We start from the raw sequence: 17,040 nt of genomic DNA, 5'->3' as shown, positions 1-17,040 counted from the left end.
ATCATTAAACACCTTCTCCACATTAAGGGTGGGATATAATTAAGCTCTTGTTGCAGTATTACATACAATTTCAAAGTGCTTTTAAAAAAGTCATGACTCATTATCTGGCCACAGTAATGTCGCTTTGGTTGCAGCCAGGGTACAAAAAATACTGAATATTTGAGCAGCACCAAACAGTCCACATTTTGAAAAACAATGAAACATACCATATTTTAATTAGATGGACAATAATTTGGAGCAACTGTGCATCCCTGGTCAAAGATCCTTAACCCAGACGTAGATGTGAAGAATGGTCACATGCTTAAAGCATCCTAACATCTATGGAATCATTCAGCAAGAGTCATAGTCAAGGAATGCATTGTAAGGGGAAAACAAAAGACCAGAAACAGTGTAACAGTGATACGTTGCCTCAATGGCCTCGATTCATGTCTGAGCCTAGGTATTGCAAATAAAATCTGTGATGGCGGGTAGAGGTTGGAATCATAGGATCCCTACTGTGCAGAAGGAGGCAATTCGGTCCATCGAGTATGCACTGACCCTTGGAAAGAGCATCCTACCCAAGGCCCCGCCTCCACCCTATCCCTGCAACCCCACCTAACCTTTTGGGTGCGACGGGGCAATTTAGCATGGTCAATCCACCTAACCTGCACATCTTTGGAAGAGTAATATGCCAATTAATGCCTTGAGTCCACTGTATCATTCACGTGGTTATGTCAGGATTATAAACATCCACAGCAAAATGCACTTCAACAGTTAGTTATTGATTCTGGACTTACCTTTTTGCCAATCAACTTCTTCCGTAGAAATTCTCGGGCCTCAAACATGTAAGGAATGTCATAGAGGGGTCGCAGTTTCCTTCGATCCTAAGGATATAACAAAAGCAAAGAAAATCTAGTTAAAACATTGATGGATAACTGAAGTGCAGATGGATAGCTAGTTGAAAAAACTCATCAATAGGAACTATACAACAAAATGGCATAAAATAGTGCTTCTTGTCCAAGCAAAATTGTAGTCTACAAAAGTTTAATGAATTTTGACTCTTGGGATCTAATTGTTTAGACACAAACCATAATCTCACATGCTTTAAAGCTACTATTATTCAACACAGATGTAGTAAGTAAGGATTATTTGATCTGCACCGTAACTACTGAGTTTTAATATTGAAAATCACTATTTCAGTCAGAAGCACCAATAAAATTAACTTGATTTAGTAGGTCAATGGCCTAAATGATACCTTTGTTTTCCCTACTCTTCCTTCAACACAAACGTGGGCTGGATTCTCCGTTGCCTGACGCCGATATCATAATCGGCAATTGGGCGGCGAATCCACTCTGACTCCCAAATCGGGGCCGGCGTCAGTTTGACTCCTGTCAGCCATGCTCCACCCCTTTGGAAATGGCATAATCGCATCGCGCGCAGCACACTGTATCAACAGAGTTGGCGCATCATCTGCAGGCACTCCCGCGATGCTCCGCCCCCGATGGGCCGAGTTCCCAACCGCGCAGGGGTGGTGTGGGCTCAGCGGTCGGGAGTCCGGCGTGACGGCTACAGACGGAGTCTAGTGTCGCCACACTCGGCCGGGATCCGTCCCGCTGGCCTGGGGGGGGCTTCCGAAGGCTGGGGGTACTGCTGGGGAATGGCCGGAGTTGGCCTGTCGGGTCGTGTACAGTGGGTCGGGTCTGCACATGGCCAGCACCATGTTGTATGGCATGGTCGTCGCCTTGTGCATGCGCGGCCAAGTACCCGGCCTTCTCAATCCGTTTTTGGCATGAGTTTCTCCCGCCGCCGCTGCTAGCCCCTCACCGGTTCCGGAATCGGTGAAGGTTCGGCGACGCATTTTGGGTCGTAAATTCTCCATTTAAGCCAGCACTTAGATGCTGAAACAGAGAATCCAGCCTATGATGTTTTTTTTACAGGCAACATCCTTTTTTGGAAAGGGAGATTGTGGCATAGCACTTAATAAAAAGGTATATAGTTAAGAAGTAAAAAAGGGAGATTAGGAATGTTAAAGACGACTATAAAAGAGCGCCATCCAGTATTTGATACCGAGAGAAAAGCAGAGTTTTGCTTCAGTGAACAGAAAACAGAACCGTGGGAGTAACTGAGGAGGACGTGGAAGAACCACTGCTGGAGATTAACTGAGAGACACCGATAAGGTTATTGGTACCAGAACAACCAACAGGTCTAAAGGCAGAAAACTTAATGTAGCTTGAGAGGGAAATAGTAGAGGCATGAACTATAATTTTACAAAAATTTGAAAAAGGGGGATAATGCTAAAGGGTATTTTCCAATAAAGGTAAAATATTACATCCATCTTATAAGAGGAAAGACATGGATTTACTGTGCACCTTTCATGTCGTCCGAGCATCCCAAAGTACCTCCAGGGATCCCAAAATATTTCATAGCCTATTAAGCGCTTTTGAAATGAAATCGCTGACATTATACCAAGATGGTGCAGCATTCCCTCACCACTGTATTGAATTGTCAGCTTAAATGATGCACTAATGCATCTGAAGTGTGCCTTTGAACAATCTTCTGACTTGGAGGCATCAGTGCTATCACTGAATGAAGATCGACACTTGTATTACGCTAAATCCAGGTTGGATAACATGTACTTGTACATTGCAGGGAGTGATCAATTAACATTTGTGTTTTATTTTGAGGGTATCTAAGAGTATGGTTAAATGGAATGCAAATGATGTACCATGAACTCAAAGCATTTCACAAAGGCAAAAAATATTCAACAGTAGCAGCCACATGGATAAAACCAAAGGTTAGAAAACAAGCACTGGGATAAATGGATATTTTTTTATAATGATGGGATATGAATAGTGTGATGTCCCAGGTACCTTTGCTGGGACATAAGAACAGGCGTGAGCCATTTAGTCCCTTAAGCTTGATCCTCCATCCAATGAGATCTTGGCTGATTTGTAACCTTACTCCATATACCCTCCTTTGCTCCATATTCCAAACTTCTACCATCCCTTGAGTGCGAACATGTTTCCCAATTTCATTCCAACAAGGTCTGGCTCTAATTTTTAGACATATGCCCTCTAGTCGTAAGCTCCCAAACCAGTGGAAAGAGTTTTGCTCCACCTGTCTGTTCCCCTTAACACCGTGAAAATTCAATTAGATCATCTCTTATCCTGCTACATTCCAGGAAACACAACCCTGGTTTATGTTATCTCACCTCATAACAACCTTTAAGCCCGGGTATAATGTTGGTAATGCCACACTTCTTCCAAGACCAATAAATCTTTCCTGAGGTGTGGTACCCAACTGCTCACAATACTTCAAATACGATCTAACCAGGGCTTTGTATTGACTCAGCATGACTTTGTAACCCTGGAAATGTTTATTTTCTACTTTATCTAACTATTTTGGAAATAAGCACAGAAGGAATAACACCAACGGTTGCTGATAACAAGTTAGAGGAAAGTTGTGAGAAAGACTGCAGATGGGCAGGTTAGAATGAATTACGTGGAGGCCACTAATGAAGAAAATTATGAAAGGCTGAGTTTAAAATGTAAGAGTTTGTTTCTAATATTTGGCAAATCAGTAACAAGGAGGCCCTGACTGGAGATGATAACTAGCTGAAGTAAAGTGAAATATTTTATTTTTCCTCAGAAGGTCACCAGAATATGGAATATGGAATACTTTAACACAAGTGGCCGCTGAAGCAAATATTACTCACGTAAAAAGAGATTGGATAAATGAAAACAAAAGGATACAGGAATAATATGATTACATTGCTCAAAGTGAAGAAGTAGCATTAATGTTGATATCATGAATGAATTGGACGCCTCTTGTGTTGTGATTGAAGAGTCCTCCCAAGACCACACTATAGTAACATATGACAAATCAGCTCCATTTCCTTTTTGCAGTGCTGCCTGATAAAACGAAGTTGGAGCATGTAATCAGACAAGATAGAGATAAAGTAACAGGAATTATCATAAACCATTTTAGGACAGAAGCTTTAAAAAGCTAAAGGTTCTCAAATCCAATGACTCTCCAAAAACTGTAAATCTTCAATTAAATTACACAATGGCTGATTGACTGAAGCTGCCCCCAACCATAACTGCTGAGAGGCCGTTATCTGTCAGTCACCTGAGGCCTGTTTAGTGGCACAAAGGTGTACATTGTATTCTTCTCTTTGAAGCTTAAGTAGTGTGAGTCACCCTGGTTAGCCGAGGTTCTGTCAGACAGAAAGCACACTCAGTAAGCTTTGCGCAGGTGAAGGAGACACATCCTGAGTGAGACACATCCAGAGTGGGAATTCGAACTTGATAATTTGGTGCAGTGAGATAATTCGGTGCATAGTAGGAGAAGGTGCTTTTCCCCTACCGTTTTGTTCTCTTTCTTCTGGCCTGTAACTTTCAATCTGCAGGGGGAGAACCAGAGAGCATTCTGGGAATGTATGTGATTTTTATTTTTATTATCTTTTCAAATTGTGTGGGGGGGAAAAGTGAAGTGACATCACAGTAAAGCTGTGACCTGATTGGCTGGTTGGGAATATACACTAAATTTAAAAATTAAGCATTGTTCAACTAATTAAACATAATTACTTAATTATAATTTAGAGAGGTATCTAAGCCAGAGATCGGAGAGTACTGTATTTAGATTCCACATTTTTTATTTTTTATGTTTTTGTTCTCCATTTTCACATTTTCCTTCAAAATTTACACCCCACCCACAGATCCCATCCTCCCACCACCCCAAACAACGGTCCACCTGTCAATATATGAATCCAATAAAACAAACCCTCCAACGGTGGCAACAAAAAACAAAGGAGAAAAAGAAAAAGGAGTCCGGGACCGCCCATGGTCACCATTGACCTATGGAGTCCACTCCCCCTCCCCCCCTACACTCAACGCCATTCAACCTCTGAAAGAGTACCGTACATGATACTCAAGAATTGTACACCCCCCCCCCCCCCCCCCAAGTCTGCAACTCCTCCTGTCCACTGCCTCTTGTAAAACTCCTCCCCCCAACCTCGTGTTCCTTCCCCCCAACTTTCCACCCCGGCTAGACCACTCAGACCCTGTTCTGCCAGGCTCCGATGGCCGCTGGCCCTCCCCCCACCTCACTCTCATTAACTGGCCGGCTTAAACCGGCCAGCATGGAGGCCCCCGCCCGGGTCTCTTTCCCCCTTGCCCGGCCCTAGGAAAGCCCAGAAATCCCCTTTTAGCACACAAACCCCGCATATCCATCTACACCCCAAAGAGCCCTCATTTCGAGCGAAAGTCCCATCACTTCCCTTGTCCAAATATATACAACATTGGCTCCTTTAGCCCATACACCCGCACGCAGTGAAACAAAAAAATAAGAAAATACAGTCAGTCATGAGGTCACATCGGCACATGGCCATTTCTCAATTTCTCAGTTCTGCCACAGTCCTTTTGCCTTCACAAACCCCTCCTCTGCATCCGCCGTTCCAAAATAAAAGTCCCTGAGCTTGTATGTCACCCTCAGCTTCGCTGAATATACAATGCCGCACTGCACCTTGCTAATGTACAGTGCCCTCTTCACCCGGTTGAAGGCAGCCCGCCTCCTCGCCAGCTCCACCGTAAAGTCCTGGTATACCAGCTCCAGCCCACTGCACCACCCGCTTCTGCTTGGCCCAGCTCAGGACCTTCTCCTTCACACTGTACCTACGGAAGCACAGAGTCACTACTCTTGACGGCTCACTCGCCATTGGTACAGGCCTCCACGACCGATGAGCCCGATCCAGTTCATATCGGGAGGTATCCTCCCCCTCCCCCAATAGTTTCACCAGCATCGCGGCAAAATACTCAATCGGCCTCGGTCCTTCAACTCCTTCGGGCAGCCCCACAATCCTCAAATTCTGTCGCCTGGATCGGTTTTCCAGGTCTTCCATTTTTCCTCGCAGATCCTTGTTAATGTCCATCACCTTCTGCATCTCCTTTCCCATCGAGGCAAGTTGATCACCGTGCTGCAATAATGTCTCCTCCACTTCCTTCAGCGCCTCCCCTTGCTCTCGCACCTCCGCCACTGCGCTCGCCACCGGCGTCATCACAGGGGAAATCGCCTCCTCCACCAGCGCACTCAAAACCTCTCTCATCTCCTTCCTCATTGTCTCCATGTATCTTGTAAACTGTCTTTCGAATTCCGCAGCCATCACCTTAGTTATTTCTTCAGCCGTAAACAACGCGGCCTCCCCGGTGCTCCAGCCTCCATTTTCCTTGGTGACTCCGCGGTGACCTTTCCACTCCCTGACGGACCTTCAGCTGTTTTCTTTACGGACGATTTTTTTTGCTTACCCTCGACATTCTTCTTCACTGTTTCTTCCTGCTTTTGCCGCCTCCGTGAACCCTGGGACCGGGCTTAAAGCCCCGAAAATGCCGTTCCCGAAAGGGAGCCCTCCATTGTGCGGCCGCCTCCCACCCGCCGTCACCGGAGGTCCAGATTTCACATTTATAGTAGAAATCTAGTGCGAGGAAACATATAGTTAACAGTAACTATATATTTTTTTTAATTTAAATTGAATTTACTAATTAATTAACAATGTCAATTAGAAGGGTGCAGTGCCCTGACTGTGAGATGTGGCAGGTCCGAGAGGCTTCCAGCGTCCCGGATGGTTTCATCTGCAGAAAGTGCACCCAACTGGAGCTCCTTACAGACCGCATGGTTCAGTTGGAGCAGCAGTTGGATGCACTTAGGACCATGCAGGTGGCGGAAAGCGTCATAGATAGCAGTTATATAAATGCGGTCACACCGAAGGTGCAGGCAGAGAAATGGGTGACCACCAGAAGGGGCAGGCAGTTAGTGCAGGAATACCCTGTGATTGTCCCCCTCTCAAACAGGTATACGCCCTTGGATACTGTCGGGGCGCATAGCCTATCAGGGGAAAACAGCAGCACCCAGAGCAGTGGCACCACGGCTGGCCCTGATGTTCAGCAGGGAGGATCAAAGCGCAGAAGAACAATAGTCATAGGGGACTCTATAGTCAGGGGCACAGATAGGCGCTTCTGTAGACGTGAAAGAGACTCCAGGATGGTTTGTTGCCTCCCTGGTGCCAGGATCCAGGATGTCTCAGGACGGGTAGTGGGCACCCTGAAGGGGGAGGGTAAACAGGCAGAGGTCGTTGTACATATTGGTACTAACGACATAGGCAGGAAGGGGCATGAGATCCTGCAGCAAGAGTTCAGGGAGCTAGGCAGAAAGTTAAAAGGCAGGACCTCTAAGGTTGTAATCTCGGGAATACTCCCTGTGCCAGTGAGGCGAGAAATAGGAAGACAGAGCAGCTAAACATGTGGCTAAACAGCTGGTGTAAGAGGGAGGGTTTCAGTTATCTGGACCACTGGGAGCTCTTCCGGGGCAGGTGTGACCTGTATAAGAAGGACGGGTTGCATCTAAACTGGAGAGGCATAAATATCCAGGCCACGAGGTTTGCTAGTGTCACACGGGAGGGTTTAAACTAGTATGGCAGGAGGGTGGGTACCGGAGCAATAGGTCAGAAGGTGAAAGCATTGAGGGAGAACTAGGTAATAGGGCCAGTATGGCTCTGAGGAAGAGCAGACATGGAGATGTTGCTGAAAACAGCGAGTCTGGTGGCCTGAAGTGCTTATGTTTTAATGCAAGAAGTATTACGGGTAAGGCAGATGAACTTTGGATTAGTACTTGGAACTATGATGTTGTTGCCATTACAGAGACCTGGTTGAGGGAAGGACAGGATTGGCAGCTAAACGTTCCAGGATTTAGATGTTTCAGGCGGGATAGAGGGGATGTAAAAGGGGTGGAGGAGTTCTGCTACTGGTTAGGGAGAATATCACAGCTGTACTACTGGAGGGCACCTCAGAGGACAGCGAGGCTATATGGGTAGAGGTCAGGAATAAGAAGGATGCAGTCACAATGTTGGGGGTTTACTACAGGTCTCCCAACAGCCAACGGGAGATAAAGGAGCAGATAGGTAGACAGATTTCGGAAACGAGTAAAAACAACAGGGATGTTGTTATGGGAGACTTCAACTTCCGCAATATTGACTGGGACTCACTTAGTGCTGGGGGCTTAGACGGGGCAGAGTTTGTAAGGAGCATCCAGGGGGGCTTCTTAAAACAATATGTAGATAGTCCAACTAGGGAAGGGGCTGTACTGGACCTGGTATTGGGGAATGAGCCTGGCCAGATGGTAGAAGTTTCAGTAGGGGAGCATTGGATTGGATTTGTTTATTGTCACGTGTACCGAGGTACAGTGAAAAGTATTTTTCTGCGAGCAGCTCAACAAATCATTAAGTACATGGTAAGAAAAGGGAATAAAAGAAAATACATAATAGGGCGAAACAAGATACACAATGTAACAACATAAGCACTGGCATCGGATGACGCATACAGGGTGTAGTGTTAATGAGGTCAGTCCATAAGAGGGTCATTTAGGAGTCTGGTGACAGTGGGGAAGCTGTTTTTGAGTCTGTTCGTGCGTGTTCTCAGACTTCTGTATCTCCTGCCCAATGGAAGTAAGTTGGAAGAGTGAGTAAGCCGGGTGGGAGGGATCTTTGATTCTGCTGCCCGCTTTCCCCAGGCAGCGGGAGGTGTAGATGGAGTCAATGGATGGTAGGCAGGTTTGTGTGATGGACTGGGCGGTGTTCGCGACTCTCTGAAGTTTCTTGCGGTCCTGGGCCGAGCAGTTGCCGTACCAGGCTGTGATGCAGCCTGATACTATGCTTTCTGTGGTGCATCTGTAAAAGTTGGTAAGGGACATGCCGAATTTCCTTAGTTTCCTGAGGAAGTAAAGGCGCTGTTGTGCTTTCTTGGTGGTAGCGTTAACGTGGGTGGACCAGGACAGATTTTTGGAGATGAGCACCCCTAGGAACTTGAAACTGCTAACCATCTCCACCTCGGTCCCGTTGATGCTGACAGGGGCGTGTACAGTACTTTGCTTCCTGAAGACAATGACCAGCTCTTCAGTTTTGCTGGCATTGAGGGAGAGATTGTTGTCGCTACACCACTCCACTAGGTTCTCTATCTCCCTCCTGTATTCTGACTTGTCGTTATTCGAGATCCGGCCCACTATGGTCATATCGTCAGCAAACTTGTAGATGGAGTTGGAACCAAGTTTTGCCACGCAGTCGTGTGTGTACAGGGAGTAGAGTAGGGGGCTAAGTACGCAGCCTTGCGGGGCCCCGGTATTGAGGACTATTGTGGAGGAGGTGTTTTTGTTCATTCTTTCTGATAGTGGTCTGTTGGTCAGAAAATCGAGGATCCAGTTGCAGAGTGGAGAGCCAAGTCCTACCTTTTGGAGCTTTGATATTAGCTTGGCTGGGATTATGGTGTTGAAGGCGGAGCTGTAGTCAATAAATAGGAGTCTGATGTAGGAGTCCTTGACGCTCTAGGGATGAGTGTAGGGCCAGGGAAATGGTATCTGATGTGGACCGGTAGCAACGATATGCGAATTGCAGTGGATCAAGGCGTACTGGGAGTATGGAGGTGATGTGCTTCATGATCAACCTCTGGAACCTGAAGTCGGGGCCACCGGACGGTAGTCATTGAGGCACGTTGCCTGGTTCTTCTTTGGTACCGGTATGATGGTGGTCTTCTTGAAGCAGGTGGGGACCTCAGAGTGGAGTAGGGACAGGTTAAACATGTCTGCAAATAGCTCTGCCAGCTGGTCCGCGCAGGCTCTGAGTGCACGACCAGGGATCCCGTCCGGGCCCGTTGCCTTCGGAGGGTTCACTTTCAGGAAGGCCGATCTGACTTTGGAAGCTGTGATGGTGGGTATGGGTGAATTATGGCCTGCTGGGGCACACGACAGTGGATTGTTGGTTACCTGCTCGAACCGAGCATAGAATGCATTGAGTTCATCGGGGAGGGGTGCGCTTCTGCCAGAGATACTGTTCGGCTTCGCTTTGTAGCCCGTTATGTTGTTTAGTCCTTGCCACAACCGCCGAGAGTCTGTCTGTGACTCTAGCTTGGTTTGATATTCTCTCTTGGCATCTCAGATGGCTTTGCGGAGGTCGTACCTGGATTTCTTGTATAGGTCAGGTCGTCTGCCTTGAACGCTTCAGATCTGTCCTTCAGTCGGGAGTCAATCTCGCGATTGAGCCATGGTTTCCGGTTGGGGAACGTACGTACTTGCTTTCTTTGGCACGCAGTCGTCCATACATTTGCTGATGAAGTCTGTAGTGCATTTCGGGAACAGTGACCACAATTCAGTAAGTTTTAAAGTGCTGGTGGACAAGGATAAGAGTGGTCCTAGGGTGAATGTGCTAAATTGGGGGAAGGCTAATTACAACAATATTAGGTGGGAACTGAAGAACCTAGATCCAAAGATTGGATGTTTGAGGGTAAATCAACATCTGACATGTGGGAGGCTTTCAAATATCAGTTGAAAGGAATTCAGGACCGGCATGTTCCTGTGCGGATGAAGGATAAATATGGCAAATTTCGGGAAACTTGGATAATGAGAGATATTGTAGGCCTCGTCAAAAAGAAAAAGGATGCATTTGTCAGGGCTAGAAGGCTGGGAACAGACAAAGCCTGTGTGGAATATAAGGAAAGTAGGAAGGAACTTAAGCAAGGAGTCAGGGCTAGAAGGGGTCACGAAAAGTCATTGGCAAATAGGGTTAAGGAAAATCCCAAGGCTTTCTACACGTACATAAAAAGCAAGAGGGTAGCCAGGGAAAGGGTTGGCCCACTGAAGGATAGGCAAGGGAATCTATGTGTGGAGCCAGAGGAAATGGGCAAGGTACTAAATGAATACTTTGCATCAGTATTCATCAAAGAGAAGGAATTGGTAGATGTTGAGTCTGCAGAAGGTTGTGTAGATAGCCTGAGTCACACTGAGATCCAAAAAGACGAGGTGTTGGGAGTCTTGAAAAATATTAAGGTAGATAAGTCCCCAGGGCTTGATGGGATCTACCCCAGAATACTGAACATATAACATTACAGCGCAGTACAGGCCCTTCGGCCCTCGATGTTGCGCCGACCTGTGAAACCACTCTAAAGCCGATCTACACTATTCCCTTCTCGTCCATATGTCTATCCAATGACTATTTGAATGCCCTTAGTGTTGGCGAGTCCACTACTGTTGCAGGCAGGGCATTCAACGCCCTTACTACACTCTGAGAAAAGAACCTACCTCTGACATCAGTCTTATATTTATCTCCCCTCAATTTAAAGCTATGTCCCCTTGTGCTAGACATCAACATCCGAGGAAAAAGGCTCTCACTGTCCACCCTATCCAATCCTCTGATCATCTTGTATGCCTCAATTAAGTCACCTCTTAACCTCCTTCTCTCTAACAAAAACAGCCTCAAGTCCCTCAGCCTTTCCTCATAAGATCTTCCCTCCATACCAGCCAACATTCTGGTAAATCTCCTCTGCACCCTTTCAAATGCTTCCACATCCTTCCTATAATGCGGCGACCAGAATTGCACGCAATACTCCAAATGCGGCCGCACCAGAGTTTTGTACAGCTGCAACATGACCTCATGGCTCCGAAACTCAATCCCTCTACCAATAAAAGCTAACACACCGTACGCCTTCTTAACAACCCTCTCAACCTGGGTGGCAACTTTCAGGGATCTATGTACGTGGACACCGAGATCTCTCTGCTCATCCACACTGCCAAGAATCTTACCATTAGCCCAGTACTCTTGTCTTCTTGTTATTCCTTCCAAAATGAATTACCTCACACTTTTCTGCATTAAACTCCATTTGCCACCTCTCAGCCCAGCGCTGCAGCTTATCTATGTCCCTCTGTAACTTGTAACATCCTTCCGCACTGTCCACAACTCCACCGACTTTAGTGTCATCTGCAAATTTACTCACCCATCCTTCTACGCCCTCCTCCAGGTCATTTATAAAAATGACAAACAGCAATGGCCCCAAAACAGATCCTTGTGGTACACCACTAGTAACTAAACTCCAGTCTGAACATTTCCCATCAACCACCACCCTTTGTCTTCTTCCAGCTAGCCAATTTCTGATCCAAACTGCTAAATCACCCTGAATCCCATGCCTCCGTATTTTCTGCCGAAACCTACCGTGGGGAACCTTATCAAACGCTTTACTGAAATCCAAATATACCACACCAACTGCTTTACCCTCATCCACCTGTTCGGTCAGCTTCTCAAAGAACTCAATAAAGTTTGTGAGGCATGACCTACCCTTCACAAAACCATGTTGACTATCTCTAATCAAATTATTCCTTTCCAGATGATTATACATCCTATCTCTTATAAACCTTTCCAAGATTTCGCCCACAACAGAAGTAAGGCTCACTGGTCTATAGTTACCGGAGTTGTCTCTACTCCCCTTCTTGAACAAGGGGACAACATTTGCTATCCTACAGTCTTCTGGCACTTTTCCTGTAGACAAAGATGACTTAAAGATCAAAGCCAAAGGCTCAGCAATCTCCTCCCTAGCTTCCCAGAGAATTCTAGGATAAATCCCATCCTGTCCCAGGGGACTTGTCTATTTTCACACTTTCCAGAATTGCTAACACCTCCTCCTTATGAACCTCAAGCCCTTCTAGTCTCGTAGCCTGAATCTCCGTATTCTCCTCGACAACATTGTCTTTTTCCTGTGTGAATACTGACGAAAAATATTCATTTAGCACCTCTCCTATCTATTCAGACTCCAAGCACAACTTCCCACAACTGTCCTTGACTGGCCCTACTCTTACCCTAGTCATTAGTTTATTTCTGACATATCTATAGAAAGCTTTAGGGTTATCCTTGATCCTACCTGCCAAAGACTTCTCATGTCCCCTCCTGGCTCTTCTTAGCACTCTCTTTAGGTCCTTCCTAGCTAGCTTGTAACTCTCGAGCACCCTAACTGAACCTTCATGTCTCATCTTTACATAAGCCTCCTTCTTCCTCTTGACAAGTGTTTCGACTGTTTTAGTAAACCACGGTTCACTTGCTCGACCACTTCCTCCCTGCCTGACAGGTACATACTTATCAAGGACACGCAGTAGCTGTTCCTTGAACAAGCTCCAGATTTCCATTGTGCCCCCTGCAGTTTTCCTCTCCATCCGATGCATCCTAAGTCTTGCCTCATCGCATCATAATTGCCTTTCCCCCAGGTATAACTCTTGCCCTGCGGTATATACCTATCCCTTTACATCACTAAAGTAAACATAATCGAATTGTGGTCACTATCACCAAAGTGCTCACCCACCTCCAAATCTAACACCTGGCCTGGTTCATTACCCAGTACCAAATCCAATATGTTCTCGGCTCTCGTTGGCCTATCTACATACTGTGTCAGGAAACCCTCCTGCACACATTGGACAAAAACGGACCCATCTTAAGTACTCGAACTATAGCGTTTCCAGTCAATATTTGGAAACTTAAAGTCTCCTATAACAACTACCCTGTTGCTTTCGCTCCTAGAACATAGAACATAGAGGCCAGAGGTGCAGAAGGAGGCCATTTGGCCCATCAAGTCTGCACCGACCCACTTCAGCCCTCACTTCCACCCTATCCCCATAACCCAATAACCCCTCCAAACCTTTTTGGTCACTAAGGGCAATTTATCATGGCCAATCCACCTAACCTACACGTCTTTGGACTGTGGGAGGAAACCAGATTACCCGGAGGAAACCCACGCAGACACGGGAGAACATGCAGACTCCGCACAGACAGTGACCCAGCGGGGAATCGAACCTGGGACCCTGACGCTGTGAAGCCACAGTGCTATCCACTTGTGCTACCATGCTGCCCAAATTTCAAATTTCACCATCTGCCGTGGTGGGATTTGAACCTGGATCCCCAGGTCGTTGCCCGGGGTCTCTGGATTACTACCCCAGTGACAATGGCACTGCGCCATCGCCTTCCTATCCAGAATCATCTTTGCAATCCTTTCCTCTACATCTCTGGAACTTTTCGGAGGCCTATAGAAAACCCCTAACAGGGTGACCTCTCCTTTCCTGTTTCTAACCTTAGCCCATACTACCTCAGTAGACGAGTCCACATCAAACATCCTTTCTGCCACCGTAATACTGTCCTTTTTTTTTTTAAAAATAATTTTTATTAAAGGTTTTCATAAAATATCAATAACAAAATGAGAAAGAAAATAGAACCCAATGGGGTTAAGTACAAAACACAATCTAAAAAAGCAACCCCCCAAACCCCTCCCCCCATGTACATAAATAATAAATTAATATTAACACCCCGACTTAACACAACAGGTGTATACACCCCCTCAGACCCTCCAGTGTGAATAACATAAACAAAAATAAAGTAACCCCCCCCCAAGCTACTGCTGCCATTGACCAATGTCTATCGTTCTGCCAGAAAGTCTAAGAACGGTTGCCACCGCCAAAAGAACCCTTGTACCAACCCTCTCAAGGCAAATTTCACCCTCTCCAATTTAATGAACCCTGCCATATCGCTGATCCAGGATTCCACGCTTGGGGGCCTCGCATCTTTCCACTGAAGGAGAATCCTTCGTCGGGCTCACAGGGACGCAAAGGCCAGAATTCCGGCCTCTTTCGCCTCCTGCACTCCCGGCTCCTCTGCCACCCCAAATATTGCGAGCCCCCAGCCCGGTCTGACCCTGGATCTTACCACCCTCGACACCGTCCTCGCTCCCCCCTTCCAAAATTCCTCCAGCGCTGGGCATGCCCAGGATATATGGGTGTGATTTGCTGGGCTCCCTGAGCACCTAACATACCTGTCCTCACCCTCAAAGAACCGGCTCATCCTTGTCCCGGTCATGTGTGCCCTGTGCAGCACCTTAAACTGTATGAGGCTGAGCCTCGCGCACGAAGAGGAAGAGTTCACCCTCCCTAGGGCATCTGCCCACGTCCCCTCTTCGATCTCCTCTCTCAACTCCTCCTCCCACTTACCTTTCAACTCCACCACCGAGGCCTCCTCCTCCACCTGCGTAATACTGTCCTTGACTAACAATGCCACCCCTCCCCCTCTTTTACCACTTTCCCTGAGCTTACTGAAATATCTAAACCCCGGCACCTGCAACAACCATTCCTGTCCCTGCTCTATCCATGAAGGAGGCAAGAGAGGAAATTGCTGAGGCCTTGACAGAAATGTATGGATCCTCACTGTCTTCAGGTGATGTCCTGGAGGACTGGAGAATAGCCAATGTTGTTCCTTTGTTTAAGAAGGGTAGCAAAGGTAATCCAGGGTACTACAGGCTGGTGAGCCTTACGTCTGTGGTAGGGAAATTACTGGAGAGAATTCTTCGAGACAGGATCTACTCCCATTTGGAAGCAAATGGACATATTAGCGAGAGACAGCATGGTTTTGTGAAGGGGAGGTCGTGTCTCACTAACTTGAGAGAGTTTTTCGAAGAGGTCACAAAGATGATTGATGCAGGTAGGGCAGTGGATGTTGTCTATATGGACTTCAGTAAGGCCTTTGACAAGGTCCCTCATGGCAGACAGGTACAAAAGGTGAAGTCACACGGGATCAGGGGTGAGCTGGCAAGATGGATACAGAACTGGCTAGGTCATAGAAGGCAGAGAGTAGCAATGGAAGGGTGCTTTTCTGATTGGAGGGCTGTGACTAGTAGTGTTCCGCAGGGATCAGTGCTGGGACCTTTGCTGTTGGTAGTATATATAAATGATTTGGAGGAAAATGTAACTGGTCTGATTAGAACATAGAACATAGAACACCACAGCGCAGTACAGGCCCTTCGGCCCTCGAAGTTGCGCTGACCTGTGAGACCACTCTAAAGCCCATCTACACTCTTCCATTAGCATCCATATGTTAATCCAATGACCATTTAAATGCCCTTAATGTTGGCGAGTCCACTACTGTTGCAGGCAGTACCTCTGACATCTGTCTTATATCTATCTCCCCTCAATGTAAAGCTATGTCCCCTTGTGCTAAACATCACCATCTGAGGAAAAAGGCTCTCACTGTCCACCCTATCTAATCCTCTGATCATCTTGTATGCCTCAATTAAGTCACCTCTTAACCTTCTTCTCTCTAACGAAAACAGCCTCAAGTCCCTCAGCCTTCCCCCACAAGATTAGTAAGTTTGCAGACGACACAAAGGTTGGTGGAATTGTGGATAGCGATGAGGACTGTCAGAGGATACAGCAGGATTTAGATTGTTTGGAGACTTGGGCGGAGAGATGGCAGATGGAGTTTAATCCGGACAAATGTTGGAAGGTCAAATGCAGGTTGGGAATATACAGTGAATGGTAGAACCCTCAAGAGTATTGAAAGTCAGAGAGATCTAGGTGTACAGGTCCACAGGTCACAAAGGGCGATACAGGTGGAGAAGGTAGTCAAGAAGGCATACGGCATGCTTGCCTTCATTGGCCGGGGCATTGAGTATAAGAATTGGCAAGTCATGTTGCTGCTGTATAGAACCTTAGTTAGGCCACACTTGGAGTATAGTGTTCAATTTTGCTTGCCAAACAAACTACCAGAAGGATGTGGAGGCTTTAGAGAGGTTGCAGAAGAGATTTACAAGGATGTTGCCTGGTTTGGAGGGCATTAGCTATGAGGAGCAATTGAATAAACTTGGTTTGTTCTCACTGGAACAACGGAGGTTGAGGGGTGACCTGATAGAGGTCTACAAAATTATGAGGGGCATGGACAGAGTGGATAGTCAGAGGCTTTTTCCCAGGGTAGAATGGTCAATTCCTAGGGGGCATAGGTTTAAGGTGCGAGGGGCAAGGTTTAGAGGAGATGTACGAGGCAAATTGTTTTACAGAGGGTAGTGGGTGCCTGGAACTCGCTGTCGGAGGAGGTGGTGGAAGCAGGGACAATAGTGACATTTAAGGGGCATCTTGACAAATACATGAATAGGATGGGAATAGAGGGGATACGGACCCAGGAAGTGTAGAAGATTTTAGTTTAGACGGGCAGCATGGTCGGCACAGGCTTGGAGGGCCGAAGGGCCTGTTCCTGGGCTGTACTTTTCTTTGTCCTTTCTTCTCTTTGTTCTTTGTACAACTCACAACAGACTGGTCAGCACCTGAAGGGAAAAAGCAACTCCGCCTAATGTAGAATTTACAATGCAGAAGGTGGCCATTCAGCCCATTGAGTCCGCATCGGCACCTTGGAAAGTGCACCCATTTAAGCCCACACCTCCAACCTATCCC

The 17,040-nt window shown here is 46.8% G+C and overlaps 1 protein-coding gene across 1 annotated transcript in view; it reads right to left on the bottom strand.

The window, feature by feature from the left end:
• Positions 1–17,040, bottom strand: part of snd1 (staphylococcal nuclease and tudor domain containing 1) — a 1,317,969-nt gene that overhangs the window by 1,098,885 nt on the left and 202,044 nt on the right. The window contains exon 11 of the mRNA XM_072471188.1: positions 777–863. Coding sequence (XP_072327289.1) covers positions 777–863 — 87 coding nt within the window. The remainder of the gene's footprint in view (positions 1–776; positions 864–17,040) is intronic.

The sequence above is a fragment of the Scyliorhinus torazame genome, chromosome 13 (genome assembly GCF_047496885.1).
Source record: "Scyliorhinus torazame isolate Kashiwa2021f chromosome 13, sScyTor2.1, whole genome shotgun sequence".
NCBI classification, from domain to species: domain Eukaryota; kingdom Metazoa; phylum Chordata; class Chondrichthyes; order Carcharhiniformes; family Scyliorhinidae; genus Scyliorhinus; species Scyliorhinus torazame.
Note: the sequence above shows the minus strand (reverse complement) of the source record. Positions and strands in the feature narration are given on the sequence as shown.